At 38.8% G+C, this 21,208-nt stretch overlaps 1 protein-coding gene across 7 annotated transcripts in view; it reads right to left on the bottom strand.

Annotated features, from left to right (window-relative positions):
* The window catches only part of PTPN4 (protein tyrosine phosphatase non-receptor type 4), a 236,115-nt gene that overhangs the window by 27,005 nt on the left and 187,902 nt on the right, over positions 1-21,208 (bottom strand). For 6 of the 7 annotated variants that reach the window (XM_073305038.1, XM_073305037.1, XM_073305040.1 and 3 more), the window contains 6 exons: positions 19,546-19,712; positions 16,244-16,334; positions 16,084-16,145; positions 15,021-15,167; positions 10,158-10,286; positions 8,755-8,903 (listed from right to left, as the gene is read on the bottom strand). In XM_073305038.1, coding sequence (XP_073161139.1) covers positions 8,755-8,903; positions 10,158-10,286; positions 15,021-15,167; positions 16,084-16,145; positions 16,244-16,334; positions 19,546-19,712 — 745 coding nt within the window. Of the gene's footprint in view, positions 1-8,048; positions 8,084-8,754; positions 8,904-10,157; positions 10,287-15,020; positions 15,168-16,083; positions 16,146-16,243; positions 16,335-19,545; positions 19,713-21,208 lie in introns of all 7 variants that reach the window. The other variant, XM_073305041.1, reaches the window with a different exon arrangement.

Below are 21,208 nucleotides of genomic sequence, written 5' to 3'. Positions count from 1 at the left end.
ACACTTGGTGCTGTATTTTCCATTTGTCAATATGATCGGGAACCCGTATTTGTGTCATTAAATGTATCTTAACTGATACAATTAGAAGGCACTTCAGGCTAAAGTGTTTGCTTTTAAACAAATTGAATCTTATAAGTACACATTAATAAAGAAACTGTGACTTATCTTGAACAGTTTTATTTTTAAATACAATTTAGAATTAAAATATTCCACAAAACTTTAATATGTTTCTTTATAATTCTGTCCAGAAGGTGGCATCAAAGGTTATCGTATAATGTAGTGGTTTGAATAGAACTTTATCATTAGGGGCAAATACAATATTGTATGAAAAACTGCTCAACAAAAAGAAGCTAGGGATATACTCAGGATTTCTATGCATAATGCTCCAAATATCAAGATAGAAATTCACTGTACCAAGATTTAGTGTATCCTTCATTATAAAGAATAAAATTATTTTAGAAAATTAGAAAAAATGTATCCAACCCTGAAACAGAATAATTAGTCATTATAATTCAGGTTAGCACTCACTTTCAATTCCCCATATGTTAATGCTGTTTGATAACAAAGCAGAGAAAGAGGAAGTTACTCACCTTGTGCAGTTATGATGGTTTTTCAAGATGTGTGTCCCTATGAATGCTGCACTGTAGGTGTGCTTGTGTCCCTGCGCTCCTGATCAGAGAACTTTGGTAGCAGTGTCTGTTCGGCCTGCACATGCGCCGTCCCCTCTTCATGTTCTGCCACGAGGCTAACCACCATTGCACGGGCAAACCTCGATCAGTTCCTTCTCTACCGCAGAGTACCTGACGAGAACTCCGAAGTAGAGGAAAGGAGGGTGGGTCGTGGAGCACCCATAGCGACACACATCTCAAAGAGCCAGTTACTGCACAAGGTGACCAACTTCCTCTTCTTCTTCAAGTAGTGTCCCTATGGATGCTCCACTGTAAGTGACTCCCAAGCAGTATCCCTAATGAGGGGCTGGGGCTCCAGAGTCAAGTCTGCTGTGGATGACAATAATGTGGAGCCAAAGATAGCACCAGAAGCAGAGTCCCCCAGAAATAGCATAGTGTTCTGCAAAGGTATGCGCGGATGCCCCGGTTGCTTCCCTGCAGATTTCCGAGATAGGGACATTCTTGAGGAACGTGACAGAGGAGGAAACCAACCTTGTGGAGTGCCTGTGGTTCTAGATGGAGGTACTAGGTTGCAAACCTGATAGCAGTGTTTGATACAGTTGGAGACCCATCTGGAGAGTCTCTGGGCCAATACTGCTGTACCTTTAGACCTTTCTGCAATGGAAAGGAAGAGCTTAGGAGATTTCCTAAAGGCCTTCATCCTGTCAGGTAAAAGGCCAGGACTCTTCTAATGTCTAGTGCGTGCAGCATAACTTCCATGTTATCACAGTAAGGCTTAGGGTAAAAGGTCAGGAGGTGAATCAGTTGGTTTGTGAGAAAAGATGAGGTCACCTTGGGGATAACCTTCGGGTGTGGTCTGCTAGTAACCTTGTCCCAAAAGAATACTGTATTAGGGTGGTGTGCCATCAGTGCTGCCATCTCCCCCATTTTCCTCGCCAAGGTGATTGCCACTAGGAATGCTGTCTTCATAGACAGGTATGTGAGCAAACAAGTGGCAATGGGTTCAAAGGGCAGCCTAGTCAGGTGAAGATTCCTGTCTTCTGGGGGAATCTTGATGTGGGTCTGAAGGTGGTTGGACAGCTGCCTCTGTTAGAAGGAGTTTTAGTCGCAGTTCTCTGTCCTTTCGAGATTGCAGCTTGAGCAGTTGACAAAAAACACACTTCTGGGGAATATGGCTTTCCCTGCGGCGATGGACACAATAGAAATGTCCGTCCATTACAGGGATGGCTGTTTATAGGAGAGGCACCTCTTAAATCCTGGTGAACCAGGCATACTCCACACGGGTAGTTCCCAGAAAAAGGGGAAGTAGTAAATAAAGTTGGGTTTTTGTTCGTTTTTTTAAAGAAAAAAACAAATGAAACTCTAAACTCACAAAAGAAAGATTAGTAAATAACTAGGTTTGAACAATAGGGTTCATGATCCGATGAAAGGACAGCTAATATCTCCATCTCTAGCCAGGGGCGGTTGAGAAGGAATTGAGAAGGGTTTGCCCGTGCAAGGCTGGTTAGCCTTGTGGCAGAGCATGAGGAGGGGACAACACATGTGCAGGCTGAATGGATACTGATACCAAAATTCTCCGATCAGCAGTGCAGGGATGCATGAGTACCTACACTGCAGCACCCCCAGGGACGCTACTTGAGGAAGCAGCAGTTATTTACTGGGAAGTCACTGATTTGTAAAGAACATAAATGTTGACAATTTCTCTCTATAGTTCTCCCTTAGCAGCAATTAATGTTCAGATATACAGATTTTTAAATGGCTGATGTTAACTCTTTTGGTCTGTTTAGGCCACACATTAATAGTTCTGTGGCATAAGTACTGTATTCAAAGAGAGTTGGACACAAGTTTAAAAAAATGTAGTTTAATATACCAATAGCTTTACAAAGTCTTCCTGCCAATTTTTGTGGCTTTACAATCACTTTTGTCTATTATTGCAAGGAAGGGAAGATCCACTCTAATGGTTCTGCAGTTTTTTCTATTTTCTTGAGATCAAACTGGAGAAAAAAAAGGTGGTGGTATTCCTCCACGCTCTTCCGAGAAAGTAAGTTCCAGTCACGTGAGTCGCCAAAACGAGAAACCACCACAGTAGATTTGGCAGATATTCAAAATATGTGCATCACATGACATCCCTGGAATCCTTGAGCTTGAGTCCCCTGAGTGGGGCTTGAATATGCCCATGGGCACTCATAGGCTCCTTGGGTATGGGTCCTTCTTGACTGAGGAAGAAATGTGATAGGATCTCTAAAATGCCACCCACCTGAGTTACCCTCATGAGACATCACACACAGTAAACTGTGCAAGGTCTGTGATCCTCCCACTCTTTTCTTCCATGAAGCATGAAACAGCTTTCAGTGCTTCCATTAAAGTTATCGCCATTGAGCAGCTGAATTAACACCTCCCTGAGATGAATGAGGCACTTCACACCTCCCAGAGCTATTATTCTGGGCTCTCTACAAACTAAGGCCATGTCTACACTAGCATTTATGTTGGCAAAACTTTTGTTGCTCAGAGGTGTGGAAAACCCGCCCCGACTGACATATGTTTTGCCTGCACAAGTGCTCGTATGCACAGTGCTATGTCGCGGGAGAGCTACCACCGCTCATCGAGCTGATTTTATTACGTTGATGGGAGAGCTCTCTCCCATTGGCATAACGCAGCTACACAAGCACTCTTGCAGCAGCTCAGCTGTATGGCTGTAAGCTTGTTAAGTGTAGACATGGCCTCAGGCTCTGCATCAGTAATTCCTGGTTCACATTTTTGAGGTTTTCTTTGCAACCACAACAGCTAGTGAAGGAGAAACAGAACTCAAGAACAGCTTTACAGAGTTGGAAAATGAAGAAGGGATACAGCAGGATGGACTCTGCTGGTGGAAGGGCAAGGAAGAGAAGAGCGGCGAGTCCTATAGGAAAAGGGGAAGAGTCAATGGAGACAACACCAAATATGAGCCCCAGGAGGATACAGGGCGGGTTGAAGAGGATTACAAGGGAGAATAGGAATGGAAAGGACTTGCAGCCAGAGGGAACAGGGGATAGACTGGAGAATTGCACCGTCACCAGGAAAAGGCAGGTCTACATGACTGGGGACTCTTTACTGAGAAGGATGGACAGGCCTGTAACCAGAGCTGATCCAGAGAACAGAAGGGTGTGCTGTCTACCGGGTGCTAAGATACAGGATGTGGACCTGAGGTTGAAGAAGATCCTAAAGGGAGCAGGAAAGAATCCACTGATCGTCCTTCACGTGGGAACAAATGATACCGATAGATTCTCGCTGGAACGTATTAAGGGAGACTATGCCAGGCTCGAGAAAACGCTTAAGGAAATCGAGGCTCAGGTGATCTTCAGTGGGATTCTGCCTGTTCCCAGAGAAGGGCAACAAAGGTGTGACAAGATCATGACTATCAACAGATGGCTCAGGCAGTGGTGCTATAAGGAGGGCTTTGGGATGTATGGCCACTGGGAGGCATTCATGGACAGAGGACCGTTCTCTCAGGATGGGCTCCATCTGAGTAGGGAGGAAAATAGACTTCTAAGATGGAGGCTTGCACAACTGATTAAGAGAGCTTTAACTAGGAATCTGGGGGAGATGGTTGGGAGATGTCCAGGTAATCTCTATGCCAGATTTTAACACTGAGAGGGAAGAAAATGAAAAAAGAAAGAATACAGCCGTGGGTTGGAGAATGGACATAAGGAGGAAGGGCAGTGTGGATACCAGTCTAATAGGTCATACTGGCGGTAGAATGTCCGTGCCTTATCGGGTACAGAATGTGAGCGAGGCCAAACAGCAAAAATTAAGATGTTTGTACACTAATGCGAGGAGCCTGGGTAACAAAATGGAGGAACTAGAGCTACTGGTGCAGGAAGTGAAACCAGATATTATAGGGAGAACAGAAACATGGTGGAATAGTCATCGCGACTGGAGTACAGGTGTTGAAGGGGAGGTGCTGTTTAGGAAAGACAGAAATAAAGGTAAAGGTGGTGGAGTAGCATTGTCTATCAATGATGAGGTAGACTGTAAAGTAATAAGAAGCGATGGAATGGATAAGACAGAGTCCATCTGGGCAAAAATCACACTGGGGAAGAAAGCTACTAGAGCCTCCCCGGGATAGTGCTTCGGGTGTGCTGTAGACTGCTGGGATCTAATTTGGATATGGACAGAGACCTCTTTAATGTTTTTAATGAAGTAAATACTAATGGGAACTGAGTGATCATGGGAGACTTTAACTTCCCAGATATAGACTGGAGGACAAGTGCTAGTAATAATAATAGGGCTCAGATTTTCCTAGATGTGATAGCTGATGGATTCCTTCATCAAGTAGTTGCTGAACCAACAAGAGGGGATGCCATATTAGATTTGGTTTTAGTGAGTAGTGAGGACCTCATAGAAGAAATAGTTGTAGGGGACAACCTTGGCTCAAGTGATCATGAGCTAATTCAGTTCAAATTGAATGGAAGGATAAACAAAAATAAATCTGCGACGAGGGTTTTTGATTTCAAAAGGGCTAACTTTAAAAAATTAAGGAAATTGGTTAGGGAAGTGGATTGGACTGAAGCACTTACGGCTCTAAAGACAGAGGAGGGCTGGGATTACTTCAAGTCAAAGTTGCAGAAGCTATCAGAAGCCTGAATCCCAAGAAAGGGCAAAAATTCATAGGCAGGAGTTGTAGACCAAGCTGGAGGAGCAAGCATCTCAGAGAGGTGATTAAGAAAAAGCAGAAAGCATACAGGGAGTGGAAGATGGGAGGGATCAGCAAGGAAAGCTACCTTATCGAGGTCAGAACTTGTAGAGATAAAGTGAGAAAGGCTAAAAGTCATGTAGAGTTGAACCTTGCAAAGGGAATAAAAACCAATAGTAAAAGGTTCTATAGCCATATAAGTAAAAAGGAAAAAAAAGGAAAGAAGAGGTGGGACCACTAAACACTGAGGATGGAGTGCAGGTTAAGGATAATCTAGGCATGGCCCAAAACCTAAACAAATACTTTGCCTCAGTCTTTAATGAGGAGCTTAGGGATAATGGTAGGATGACAAATGAGAATGAGGATATGGAGGTAGATATTACCACATCCGAGGTAGAAGCCAAACTTGAACAGCTTAATGGGACTAAATTGGGGGCCCCAGATAATCTTCATCCAAGAATATTAAAGGAACTGGCACATGAAATTGCAAGCCCATTAGCAAGAATTTTTAATGAATCTGTAAACTCAGGGGTTGTACCATATGACTGGAGAATTGCTAACATAGTTCCTATTTTTAAGAAAGGAAAACAAAGTGAGCCGGGTAACTACAGGCCTGTTAGTTTGACAGCCATAGTATGCAAGATCTTGGAAAAAATTTTGAAGGAGAAAGTAGTTAAGAACATTGAGGTCAATGGTAATTGGGACAAAATACAACATGGTTTTACAAAAGGTAGATTGTGCCAAACCAACCTGATCTCTTTCTTTGAGAAAGTGACAGATTTTTTAGACAAAGGAAATGCAGTGGATCTAGTTTACCTAGATTTCAGTAAGGTGTTTGATATGGTGCCACATGCGAAATTATTAGTTAAATTGGAAAAGATGGGGATCAATATGAAAATTGAAAGGTGGATAAGGAACTGGTTAAAGGGGAGACAACAACACGTCACACTGAAAGGTGAACTGTCAGGCTGGAAGGAGGTTACCAGGGATCAGTTTTGAGACCAATCTTATTTAATCTTTTTATTACTGACCTTGGCAAAAAAGTGGGAGTGTGCTAATAAAGTTTGCGGATGACACAAAGCTGGGAGGTATTGCCAATTCAGAGAAGGACCGTGATATCATACAGGAAGATCTGGATGACTTTGTAAACTGGAGTAATAGTAATAGGATGAAATTTAATAGTGAAAAGTGCAAGATCATGCATTTAGGGATTAATAACAAGAATTTTAGTTATAAGCCGGGGATGCATCAATTGGAAGTAACAGAGGAGAAGGACCTTGGAGTATTGGCTGACCACAGGATGACTATGAGCCGCCAATGTGATCTGGCCATGAAAAGAGCTTGGGATGCATCAGTCTTGGGATGCATCAGGTGAGGTATTTCCAGTAGAGATAAGGAGGTGTTAGTACCGTTATACAAGGCACTGGTGAGACCTCATCTGGAATACTGGTTGCAGTTCTGGTCTCCCATGTTTAAGAAGGATGAATTCAAACTGGAACAGGTAGAGAGAAGGGCTACTAGGATGATCTGAGGAATGGAAAACCTGTCTTATGAAAGGAGACTCAAGGAACTTGCCTTGTTTTATTTAAGCTCAGTACCAATGTGGACACAAGAACAAATGGATATAAACTGGCCATCAAGAAGTTTAGGCTTGAAACTAGACGAAGGTTTCTAACCATCAGAGGAGTGAAGTTCTGGAACAGCCTTCCAAGGGAAGCAGTGAGGGCAAAAGACCTATTTGGCTTCAAGATTAAGCTCGATAAATTTATGGAGGAGATGGTATGATGGGATAACATGATTTTGGCAATTAATTGATCTTTGACTATTAGTGGTAAATAGGCGCAATGGTATGTTAGATGGGGTGGGATCTGAGCTACTACAGAGAATTCTTTCCTGGGTATCTGGCTGGTGAGTCTTGCCCACATGCTCAGGGTTCAGCTGATCGCCATATTTGGGGTCGGGAAGGAATTTTCCTCCAGGGCAGATTGGCAGAGGCCCTGGGGTTTTATTTGCCTTCCCCTGCAGCATGGGGCATGGGTCACTTGCTGGAGGATTCTCTTGAAGTCTTTAAACCATGATTTGAGGACTTCAATAGCTCAGACATAGGTGAGAGGTTTATTGCAGGAGTGGGTGGGTGAGATTCTGTGGCCTGCGTTATGCAGGAGGTCAGACTAGATGATCATAATGGTCCCTTCTGACCTTAAAGTCTATGAGCTAGAAACATACTTAAAAAAAATAAAAATAAAAAAATGTTAAAGTTAAGATTCTGGAGAAAAAGAGGTGTTGGTATTCTGCACTGCCACAGTGCCCAAGCTTTGCCTTGGGCAGAAGAAAACGTATTTCCCTCCCATTCCTTTGTGAAAGACCCAAACAAAACCAGGAGAAATTGACAATACACAAGAGGCTATCAAATGCACAAAGTAAACATACTGGAAAAAACAACAATTTTTGCTCTAATCTCTTCCAGTTATAATAATCTTAGCTCTGACTTGTAAAAATAGTAGATAAAAATATTAAGTTCACGGTGTCCCTTTAGTGTCTGTCTCAGTTTCCCCATCTATAAAATGGGTATACTACTGGACAGGTTAGATCGTAAGGGTTACTGTTTGTACAGCATTTTGAAGATGAAAGGGCCAAAGCCTATTCACATATGCATGCCTGCAACTCTCAAAGAAGTCAGTGGGTGATGTGCATGTTGATTTGAAGACAAATATTGGCATTAAGTAGTATTCCGGTCTTGTACTTACATTAAGTTCTGTGGAGATTCTGTGTTAAATGGATTCTAAATGTGAAGGATGAAATGTTAACTGTCACTAAAAACTATTGAATAAGAGCAGCACATTAAGGTGTATTTCAGATTTACACAGAATATTAAAGAAAACATGAATACAGTTGTTTTCATTCATGCCAAAGTACTCAAATGTTAAGAAATATTTGAATCTGATAAAAATGGATACACAAATATTCAGTACTGGAGAGAAGACAGACTTCAGTGAAAAAGTGATTTATGTCACTACTGCATATGCTAGAGAGAGAGCTATCTTGCCCTTATGGATATAAGATTTATCTAGTTCTTTTTGAATTTTGCAGTTCACAGGCACTGTATGTATAGCAGTTTCCTAAATGGGAAGTGGTTTCTTCTCCCTCTAGGATTACCATGATCATTACTATTCACAGGCATTTTACCTATATGTAACATGACAGTGCATTTGATTCTGAAAACTGCTCACTCAAGTGTGAAGCTAATATCAAAAGGTATGGAGAATTATGGGTAACTGTTCGATTCAAATTTTAAATCCCCTTGTCTCTTTCCTCTAACAGGAACGCAATGAAATTTATAACTGAATTTAATCAGAAATGGTGAACAATAAAAGACTAAATAAAATAGAGAAGAAAGCGCTCAAGAAGAGGCATTCAGTTAGACTATTTAGGAAAGTTAGAAAAAACAAATACCTGCAATGAACAACAACAGGTTCTTCTCTGCCAGCCCTCTTTTTTCGTACAAGACACACAAAATCCAGGAAGTCACTGGAATCATCAGGAACCCCATGATCAGGCCATGCTACATACTGGATCTGGGTGAGCTGACGGGTTTCATTTTTCTTATCAGGAATACAAAATTTGTTCAAATGTAATTCAGACTTCATCATAAAAAACAGTGATAATCAACTACACTCCGATAATTACCTCTCATTTGGGCATCTCAAAGCACTTTATGAATATTAATTATTGGCCAACAAATATTTTAGAATCCTATTTTTCCTTATAAACAATAATAAAAGGCACTAAAATGAAAAGATTTGCATTCTTTGCATTTTAAAAGATTTTTTTCTAGCTATGCTTTTTCTGCCTCACATATCATTAGCAATACATAAGACCATAAAAATGGCCATATTGGGTTAGACCAAAGGTCCATCTAGCCCAGTATCCTGTCTTTTGACAGTGGCCAATGCCTGGTGCCCCGGAGGGAACGAACAGAACAGGTAATCACCAAGTGATCCATCCCCTATCGCCTATTTCCAGCAAACAGAAGCTAGGGATACCATCTCTGCCTATCCTGGCTAATAGCCATTGATGGACCTATCCTCCATGAATTTATCTAGTTCTACCTGCAAATCCTTTTTTCTCAAGTTAATACATGAAGAATACTTACCTGTAACCAGAGTTCTTTGAGATGGAGCCTGCATATTCCCACAGTTTAGAATTGACCCCATAAATTTTGCCACCAAATATCAGAAACCCAGGCTTTCGTTTAAAAATATGAAGCTTAAAGACATTGTTTTTGGAATACTATCCTCCCCAATGTTGTTTGTTACCTTATTAAGAAATGTTCACTGAAAACTGTCTTCAGAGAGACAAAATGTGTTTCTAGGCAGCAACAATGAAAAATTTCTAATGTCTATCCTAATCTAATGTCTACTGATGTTTTGAAAAGATCGAGGGAATATATTAGAATAAATCTCTAATACTTTCTTATTTAATTATTGTCATGGCTTAGCTTTAGAATTATCTTGGACCAAATTAGATAATTAACACTCATCCCAAATGACTGACGTATTGCACTGTACCCATAATGGGAACAAGATTAAATCTCTGTTCAATTCCCTGAAAAGGTACCACTAAAACTTTTTTGTGAACAAAAGGTATGTACTCATAACAAAGAAAATAATTCACACAAAATAAAATCTTTCAAATTGAGACTCATTTTCTATGGGATTTTAAAATGATCAATTAACTGGATATATTCGATAGTCTACATGTGGACGTGCTATAAAACTGGAAAGAATGTCTGCAGTTAGGTAATTCTACTTTGAGGATTCCACAGAATTTGATGAATGACTATATTATAGTTTTACCTCAAGGTTAGTCAGTGTCATCTCTCTGAAGACATAAGCAGGATTTCCTTCCTCTGAATGGCAGGTAATCTGGAAATTTCCATATGATGAGCTTCCTGTAGGCTCTGGCCAGTACTGATGGCACTTAACCTAAGGTTTTCAAAGACGACAGTCTTTAGAGTCACAGAACGTTATTTTTCCTCCTTTCTAGATTCAGCAAAGTTCCCTTCTGAACATTTTGTAATTACTGCTGACTTACTTACCGAACATACTGTAGGGGTTTATAATTGAAAATGAGCTATTAACCGCATAACTGGGAAAAAAAATTCAAACTAGTGTAATTTATATTAGTCCTGAGCAAATTAATACAATTAATCATTTTTAACTGTTTTTTTGCTCATATGACATAATCAAAGGATCAAATTTTGATCTGCAAATGCATGTAACTCCATGAAAGTTCTATATGAATACCTGAGGGCAAAATATGGTTTAACATTGCAGGATGTGCAGTTGCCATTAACCTTGAAGGTACCAAACTTTTCCTCTGATCTAGCTGTGTGATTATTACATAACTACACTGCCTGCGGGATCTTAACTACTTGATTTTCATACATAAAGTAAGGTAAAATCACGTAGAAGTCCTGCTTCTCTTCTCAACTTCGTTTCCTTCACACAGGCCCCAACTCTTGAGTTTAGTGTAATTGAATAGTGATGACTTTAACTTTTGAGATTACTTCTTTTTAAATATCCACTAAATATTCCCTTTTGACACCACAGTGTTAGGTCCCTCCTTAGAGCCACTCCTAACTTCTAAAATCCTAAAATAATCCTTCCTTAAGGCAGATTTACATGAAAAAGAAAACATGTTGTTATAATTTGAATAGGAGGAAGTGTCCAGTAAGCAATGACTAAGATTGCTTCATGGTGGGACAAAAATAAGGTGCATTAGGTGTTGGGTTTACCCAAGTCTTTATGGTTAAATGAGAACTTTAAAGAAGACCAACTTTATGACAAACTGCTTAAATGCCCAAATACAAAAAGAGGTCATTTCAGTTCATGCATATTTTTTATCTTTCTAACCCACCTGGCAGGGTCTGTAAGAGCAGCCATATCTGCAGACTTCCTGCTCCCCTGAGACACTCTGGCATGCAGTGTGATAGTGACCTCAGTAGCCCCATCATCAGCATTAGAGCAGGGAGTCCGCCGATGGGTAAGACAAATAAAGTCCTTTTATTTCAATATTTAGCAGCTCTCAAAGAATTCTATAAATATCAATATTAAAAAACCTCAGAGAACTGCTATTGTGTGTCTGTTCTTAGATCTGCAAAGAAAATTAAGTAAATTAAAAGAGCACTTGAACTGAAATTTGCTCTAATTGTGTTCATTTGGGAGCACACCGCATCATATAGTAAAACTGAGTCACTGAAAAATAGTTTTAAAACATTTTAAAAAAAACACACCTCAAATTATTTTTATGGTATTTAACAGGTCTGACAGCACAGAAAATACATGGTTATTTTAACAAGAAGAATGCACACACACAACTGAACTGACGTCTGAATTAATGTGACTATCCTCAGCACAGACCAGTTTTGCTGGCCAGGATGATAGACATCTACTATAAAACCCACCAAATAAAACTCAGAATTATGATGAAATTTCAGGATATTGCAATCAGCCAATTATACTTATGTGTTTCAAGTTCTCCAACTGTTACTGAATGTTACAAATAATATACCAGCTGTTTTATGAAATACACCAGGTATGTGCTAAAATTTGAATGGTACTTCAGTGGACAGAGGCAACACAATGGGCAAAATTACTAAGGAGACAATATCAACCAGAGTTTCAGGTGTAGCTGACTTTCCTTTGTGAAATTAGGTGATGCCATTATGGCAACATATACATAATTACTTATAATTACTTTCTTATTTATAATTTGTACATATGCAGCTAATAACATGTAACATCATTTTGTATTAAAAGAAGCATATATAAAAATGGGAGTAAGCACTAACAGGACTGACTAGTCAAAAACAAATCTTTTTAAATAAAAGATTGCATGTATAGCAGTCAATTTGCTAACACTAATAATCTTTCATTTGATTAAGCAAATACCCAGAGGTAGTACTCCATTGCGTGGAGGTACAGCTTGAAAGTAATAGAATCAAACAATTATAGAACTGGAAGGGACCTTGAGAGGTCATCTAGTCCAGTCCCCTGCACTCATGGCAGGTCTAAGTATTATACAGACCATCCTTGACAGATGTTTGTCTAACCTGTTCTTAAAAATCTCCAATGATGGAGATTCCACAGTCTCCCCAGGCAATTTATTCCAGTGCTTAACCACCTTGACAGCTAGGAAGTTTTTCCTAATGTCCAACCTAAACCTCCCTTGCTGCAATTTAAACGCATTACTTCTTATCCTGTCCTCAGAGATTAAGAAGAACAATTCTTCTTCCGCCTCCTTGTAACAACCTTTTATGTACTTGAAAACTTATGTCCCCTCTCAGTCTTCTCTTTTCCTGACTAAACAAACCCAATTTTTTCAATCTTCCCTCATAGGTCATTTTTTTCTAGACCTTTAATTGTTTTTATTGATCTTCTCTGGACTTTCTCCAATTTGTCCACATCTTTCCTGAAATGTGGTGCCCAAAACTGGACACAGTACTCCAGTTGAGGCCTAATCAGTGCAGAGAAGAGGGGAAGATTTAATTCTTGTGTCTTGCTTCCAACACCCCTGCTAATACATCCCAGAATGATGTTTGCTTTTTTTGCAACAGTGTTACACTGTTGACTCATATTTAGCTTGCGGTTCACTATGACACCCAGAACTCTTTCTGCAGTCCTCCTTCTGAGACAGTAATTTCCCATTTTGTATGTGTGCAACTGATTGTTCCTTCCTAAATGGAGGACTTTGCATTTGTCTTTATTGAATTTCACCCTATTTACTTCAGACCATTTCTCCAGTTTGTCCAGATGATTTTGAATTTTATCCTATCCTCCAAAGCACTTGCTACCCTTCACAGCTTGGTATCATCCGCAAATTTTATAATTGTACTCTCTATGCCATTACCTAAACCATTGATGAAGATACTGAACAGAACCGGACCCAGAACTGATCCCTGCAGGACCCCATTCATTATGCCCTTCCAGCTTGATTGTGAACCACTGATAACTCCTCTCTGGGAATGGTTTTCCAACCAGTTATGCACACACCTTATAGTAGCACCATCTAGGTTGCATTTCCCTAGTTTGTTTATGAGAAGGTCATGTGAGACATATCAAAAGCTTTACTAAAGTCAAGATATACCACATCTGCTGCTTCCACCCAGCCACAAGGCTTGTTACCCTGTCAAAGAAAGCTACCAGGTTGGTTTCACATGATTTGTTTTTGACAAATCCATTCTGACTGTTACTTATCACCTTATCATCTTCTAGATGTTTGCAAATTGATTGCTTAATTATTTGCTCCATTATCTTTTCGGGTGCAGAAGGTAAGCAGACTGGTCTGTAATTCCTCGGGTTGTCCTTATTTCCCTTTTTATAGATTTGCACTATATTTGGCCTTTTCGAGGCTTCTGGAATCTCTCCCATCTTCCATGACTTTTCAAAGATAAATGGATAATGGTGGATTTAAGGCTGATCCATGGATCTGGATCCAATTCTCCAAAGAGCTCCATAGTATAATTAGAAAAGGAGTACTTGTGGCACCTTAGAGACTAACCAATTTATTAGAGCATAAGCTTTCGTGAGCTACAGCTCACTTCCTCAGATGCATATCGTGGAAACTGCAGCAGGCTTTATATATACACAGAGAATATGAAACAATACCTCCTCCCACCCCACTGTCCTGCTCTTGTTTTTTCCTCCCCCCCTGCCCCCCAGATGTTCTGGTTTAACTTGGATTTAAACTTGAAGAGTGGTCAGTTTGGATGAGCTATTACCAGCAGGAGAGTGAGTTTGTGTGTGTATGGGGGTGGGGGGGATGTGAGAAAACCTGGATTTGTGCAGGAAATAGCCCAACTTGATTGTCATGCACATTGTGTAAAGAGTTGTCACTTTGGATGGGCTATCACCAGCAGGAGAGTGAATTTGTGTGGGGGGGTGGAGGGTGAGAAAACCTGGATTTGTGCTGGAAATGGCCCACCTGATGATCACTTTAGATAAGCTATTACCAGCAGGACAGTGGGGTGGGAGGAGGTATTGTTTCATATTCTCTGTGTATATATAAAGCCTGCTGCAGTTTCCACGATATGCATCTGAGGAAGTGAGCTGTAGCTCACGAAAGCTTATGCTCTAATAAATTGGTTAGTCTCTAAGGTGCCACAAGTACTCCTTTTCTTTTTGCGAATACAGACTAACACGGCTGTTACTCTGAAACCTGTCATAGTATAATTAGCGATTGTTGTGACATCGCAAAGCAAAATTTATGACATAGCAAAGCAAACAATACAACACTGGTCTAGGCCTCCTTACAGGATTAAATCATCCCTGTCCAGAAACTTTAATCTAGAAAAAACGATGACTTTGAGTTGACAGAGCTCAGAAAAAAAGAACACACTCCAAGCAGGTAAACTTTGTTTACTACTTCACTGTAAAACCAGTCAGATTAAGTCTTTAAAAATTCATTTATGAAATATGAGAATCAAGACGTATACATGTTTCAATACTACACTATATGTTAAGACTAGTTGCATAATCTTGAAATAAAGGGTTTAAAACTGAAACACAGGAGACCCTTAACTGTAGCAATGCCTGTGAACACTGCCATAAAAAAGAAATTCAAGATAGCCCTGTTCTACCCTAGTTGTTTATGGCAGATTCAAAAAGGGATTTTAAAAATAATATGTGATTAGATTTCAAGTTAGAACTTTGACTTACTCTGCCCCTTTCAACTTGAGTGGTCAACATTACAACCATAGATGAACCTTGTTCCCATGTCATCTGCCAAAAATCAGGACAAGTGTTTGGTAATGGACCCTGACAAGCAATGTACTGGTTTATTATGCTGGAAGAAGAGATTTCCATCTAAAAGAAAACAAATTAATAATTATTTTAGTTAAACAACATTACTCTCTTGGCAACTTTAATTTATGCACCACAAATTTAGACTTTGCTAGATAATTTAAATGAAGAAGAATGAATCAATAATATCAATACTATTCAACTGTTTACCGCTAGACCACAGATAAAAGAGCACACAAAACAAGAGAGACCTGTCAAGACTGAGAAAAAAATCACCTCATTTAAAACCGTTAAGAAACCCAAATATTTTTCATTTAATTAACTGACAGACTTTAGTTGCCAAATACCTGAGCTGTCAAGACCACAGGTCACAATGAAGGCATATGAAAAAACGTGACAGTTCAGTGTCAAAATAATTTGGGTAGACTTATGCACATTACATCTACTGTTTACAAGATTTGATCATTTAAATACTAATCCTGGAATCAAATATCTTTCCTTTGTATTCCTGAAGTGAAAAGTTAGCTGTACTTTGTTATTACTGGCTAGAAGAGACAGACCTACCAGGCTGAATTCTGCTAATATTAGTCTTGAACACTGCTACAACAATGTGCATTGGGTTACTTGGTGCTAGTTTTAACTCTAGATGGCTACTTTCTTCCAACAATGACCCCATCTGAAATAAAATTCAGGCTCTTGTTGCTGCACATAAAATCTCTCAATTTGACTGAGAGTTAGTAGGAAATTATCAACCACTGTCTTTTAGATAAACAAACCTACTAACGTTTAAGCCAACTGATGAAAATACTTCCCATCTACTCCAGTCCATGTTAGATTTGAGAAACATCTTCAAAAAGAGTGAATTATCTTATTTTTACATTTTCTGCTGAAAAGCTGCAGTGGCAATTTATAAATCAACTGTTCTTCAGAATGCTGCCACAATGTACTTACAGTATGAATGACATAGAATTCAACTCACATTTATATAATTTGCATTGATGTAGTCATCATTACTCTTCAAAATGACCCGTGTAGCATCATCTGAAAAAATATTTCAAGAACGTGTTATTTCTCTACCAAGTACAATTAAATACAGTATTTTAACTTAAAAACATACACACACATACACACACACTTACAAGGCGAAATGTCTCTATATCTATTTTTGGAAATGTTTTGAGGTAATTTGGCACAAGACATTGTCATTCCAGGCTTCTTCCTATACAGTTGCTAAAAGAGAATAAAGCTGGTCAGATAGTAACAGGCACAACATAGGACTCGTTAGCTTTACATTTACTACAGACCTTTTAAAAGCATATAAAACGAACATGAAAACATTTTCTATTCACAAGCACAATTCAACATTCATTTTGTTTTTTTTACAAGATCATTCGAGCAGCTGGACTATGTGCTCACTAAATTCGCTCAAAAGGCACAGGCTGGGAAACTGATTCGTAAGCTATTGTAGCAGGCATGCGTCTGGACAATGGCCAGTACTACTGGGGACTGTGGGAATAGCAGAGACAGTCCACTGCATCTTAGCACAGTGTTTTGGGCTAGCAGATACGTACTGTGAGTAGACCTTACTGGCTGTGCTACTGCTACACCCCGAGTCTGCCACCATCCTCCTCCTACACAGTGCTTCAATGAATCTCAGGCTCCCAGTAAATGGGGGGTGTGTGCAAGCATTCCCTCTGCAGGAGTTCTGCTGCATTCTGGTACGTAGGCAGTTATGTGGAGAGGCCAGGAGTTGCTGCCCCTAACTGAACCAGCACACTTCTCAGTTCAAAGAAATATAGCGAAGAGTCCCACACTGCATGGGATATTACACAGATAACAACAGATACCTCCTGAAGACTCAGGGTAAAATGAAAAACACGTTAATACAAATTCCATTTGGATTATTAAGAACAAGTGTATATCTCATCCTAAGTTTGGATGGCACATTATAGGGAGAACAAACAGTCCCTGCCCTGATGATTTTACAATTTAAGCTAGGCAATGTGACATAACTGCTTGTATTCATGAAGTATGCATAACGCTACTTCTATTCTTTTTTCTTAATTTTTCTTTTTATGTATTTATGTTTATTAATTTCTATTTTATTTAGTTTGCATCAAAGCACAAATCATTATAAGAGAAACTTTGGAAGACATATGTTCTGTATTTCTCTTTAGCTAATGTATTTCAATCCAAACATAAACATGGAAACAGGATTTTTCTTTTAACAGTTCATTTTGGCTCCTGCTTTTTAATCCTTACTTGGCCATATTCCTCATTTCCAATGTCACATCTCGGATATAACTAAAACAAAAATGGATTGCAAGGCCATCTATTTTATGACTGCTTACACTATAATGATCATTACTTTAAAATATTAAGGAGTTTTTTCCTCCACATCACTTTAATGCTTCACATATACAGACGCTTCCCGGGTTACGCAAGACACGACTTACACAAATCCACACTTATGGAAAAAGCTCCGTAAGCAAGAAATAGGAGTTTTGTGGGTTTTTTTTTGCATAATGGTCGGGTATACGTTTCTGACTTACGCAAAACTCGAGTTACACAAGGCCTTCCGGAATGGAATGATTGTGTAAGTCTGGGAGCATCTGTAGTCTATTTACTCCTGTAGAGTTATTTTTGAACAATAGTTTATTTATATCTAATACTCTGCTAACACTCAATTCCATGAACCACATTCATCCATCCATTAGTATAATTAAATATAATTTATTATTTCACTGTACCATGCCCTCATTCACTGTTGAGGTTAGGCAGGTACAATTCCTCCAAAGTCAATGGAGTGACACTCATTTACTCCAGCGGAAAGTTTAGCCTCAGTAGAACAAGAGTAGAAGTTTAATCATGCCTCAAATTATGACTGAACAAGAAGAAAAAGAGCTGAAAAATGAGCTTGGATATGATCGCAATGGCATCAAAAGCTATTTTATTTAAGTTCCTGCATGAAATTAAAAGAAAAGATCAAATCATTACTGTACATCATGCAAAACATAAATATGATCTGAAACAGAAAATTATTTCCTCAAAGCATTAGTTTTAATAGTTCTACATAAAATGAGTGACCCAAGTCAGCCAATTTTCAGCAATCTTTGTTTTAATTCAATAAGCTTAAAAAGGCATTGCTTTAGTCTTAATTTTCAGTTTAAAGGAACACAAGATTGGTAAACCAAAAATATGATTTTCCTTTTTAAAACTGTTTGCCAAATGCATGCATTTTTTGTATCATTTAGTACAATATGAATGCTTTTTTTAAAAAAAACAAGTAATCTACATGATAGCCAAATGAGCAACCCCATGAAAACTAATCACTATATAAACATATGACGGAGGAAAGAGTTTGGCAAGGAAACAGATTTCAAGCTTCCAGCGAATTACTATATATACCAAGTAGTAAAAAAATGTCAACAGCTATGAAAATTGCTCTATATAATTTATTGAGCATAAACCTGTCCTAAAGAGATTCCAATCCAATTTAAACACAGTCCATAAATCAAACCCACATACTTTAGGGTCTGATCCTGTTTTCATTAAAAGAAATGGGAATTTTGCCATAGAATTAAGAGAGAACAGGATCAGGTCTATAAAATATATACCATATTGACATTAAAAGGGGTATCTCCATTTGTCTAGTTACTTTAGTAATGTAATATATTATCTTGTCCTCCAGCCACATGACCTAATTTCAGAAACTAAGCTGGGGTGAGCTCTGTCTGTATTTTGATAGGATACCACCAAAGAACACCTAGGGGTTGAAGAAGTGGTTGTGTTGATTCAGAAGATGGTATTCTTCTCTGTCAGTCAGCAATGAGCCAATGTACAAGCATGGTATTAAGGGGAACTGCACTACTCTCTTCAAAATAAATAATGAAAATCAACTACGTATAAAAAAATTCTATTGCATTTTCCTAAAATTAGGGTTGTATTTCCCAGTTCTCTGTCCTAATACTTAAATTTCATCTAAAATCTTCCCTGCAGTTTAAATCATTTATGGTATTCTTCACTTCTTGTTTTAATTTAGGTTTTCATCCAGATGTGGGTAAAATGAACACTGGGTCTTGGGTAAAGCTTCCTACACCCGTTAGGTATTCTTGGATATGAAAGATGTTATATAAGCATAAGATCATTATAATTACAAAAACTTGGGAGTTCCAGTTATAAACAGCTTTACAGTGTACTAAAAACATTTAGATTGTACTAGATAGGTAACGTTAATTCTATGGTGACTATTTTGCACCTGTAGTGTTTCAACACAGAAGTTTTTTGATGTTTGGCTGTTCTTTCTTTACGACAGATGAGTCAATTGCCTTGCTGACAGATTCTAAACTCACTCTAGTATCATTCAAATTTGTTCTGTTGAAGCTAATTACCCAGAAAGAGACTGGTATGTGCATACAATTATAGGTTGTACATTACTTACATCAAACTGAGCCAGAATAGTTCCAGTGATAAGCCCCTCTGCTAGTTGAATCATAGATTCCCGCAGAGCATCATCATCCTGATGGACACCATCCAGGGGGGATTTCTCAGGGATGTACTGGAAGTCAGGCTCACTCTCCAGCTTCTCTTCCACCACATCATAGACAGCTACAATAAATAAAGGTAGGAAGGTTGAGGGAGGTGCTAACCTAGCATGTTCTTTGGCCGTAACAGTGAATGCTCATCTTTTAAATAAAAAAAATGGCAATTCAGTATTGCTTCTACAGGAAAATCTGTGGTAGAGTACCATTAAGAGTCAGACTTTAATCCATATCAACAACAAATTCAGTGTTGAAACCATTATGCTCCATCCTAAAACTACATTGTTATTTAGTTTATTGTTGAGTAAAAGAAGGATTTTCATGTAATCAATACTGCTAAAACCCTGCTCCCTAATCCTAGTCATATCTTGCCTTGTTTACTGTAACTTTCTCCTCTTTGGCCTCCCCAATTCCCACATCACATCCCTCAAGTCACCCTAGTGCCTATGTTTATCTTTTTTGTTTTGCGTTTCACTTTGCAGGGAATTAATTAGGCTACGGCTGGCAGACTGCTGGCTAGAATGGCACTCGTAGGCCCGACCACAATTCTGTGAACGTACTGTGTAAAAGTACTGCCTGTAAACACACGTATTCGGATACACACCGCGAAGCATATACTACGACTAGCACACAAGTATATGCTCTTCTGAAAAGTTTGCCCAGAGAGCAGAACACTGTAAAAACGTGAATGAGGAAATTAGGGCTACTTGTAAATTCTGCATTTTAAGGCTTTTTATTCAAGCCACCACTATAATCAACACACAAAGGGGTATTAACTTGGTAAATCTGTAAACCAATTTAGCAGAATTTATTTTATATGACTATGACAGAGGAAGAAAATATACAAAAACAATGAAAATGGCTTAAATACACAGAATGGGAAGTAACACAATTAAATAAAAGAAGCCAGAATCATTTGTCAGTTGGTTGAGGTGCTCTAGTGGAGTGATTTCAACTATTCCAATTATTTCTCAGTATACTTTTCTGCTACATGGCTCTTTATTGTGATTGGGTAGTGGAGCAGAATTAAACACCCAGCAGCTGACTGTTGACAACATTCCAACAATATATATGCCATGAACATACTGTATAAGCTTGGTTTTTTTAAGCATTTTCTTTTATTAAGCTGCCTCCAGTAAAAATGTTGCCAATAATTCTCAATTGCTTTGAAGATATATTTTAAGTCCTTGAATACGATCAGATCTATGAGACAAAGACACGCAAAATTGCTGTTTTGGGATGGACTATCCTCCACACTGAAATCAATTTGTGCAATCATCTGGCCAATTTGTACCTAATGTGATTTAGGAATAAAATGTATGTGGAACCTTCTTGCTAAGAATACCCAATTATTTTTCATATCCCGATTTTGGGGATTTAAAATTTGTTTTGAACACTTACAATTACAGGTATGAATGCTTGCAGTACAAGGTATTTCTCTGTATTTGTATCCGATTGAAATGCTGCCTTCTTGTTGTAATCTTATGTACTTTTTCTAAGGGGGAGCACCTTTCTGTAAAGAGTATTAGCATCCTTAACCCAGGACACAATGTGAAGGCTAGG

This window comes from Lepidochelys kempii, chromosome 11 (genome assembly GCF_965140265.1).
Source record: "Lepidochelys kempii isolate rLepKem1 chromosome 11, rLepKem1.hap2, whole genome shotgun sequence".
Lineage (NCBI taxonomy): Eukaryota > Metazoa > Chordata > Testudines > Cheloniidae > Lepidochelys > Lepidochelys kempii.
Note: the sequence above shows the minus strand (reverse complement) of the source record. Positions and strands in the feature narration are given on the sequence as shown.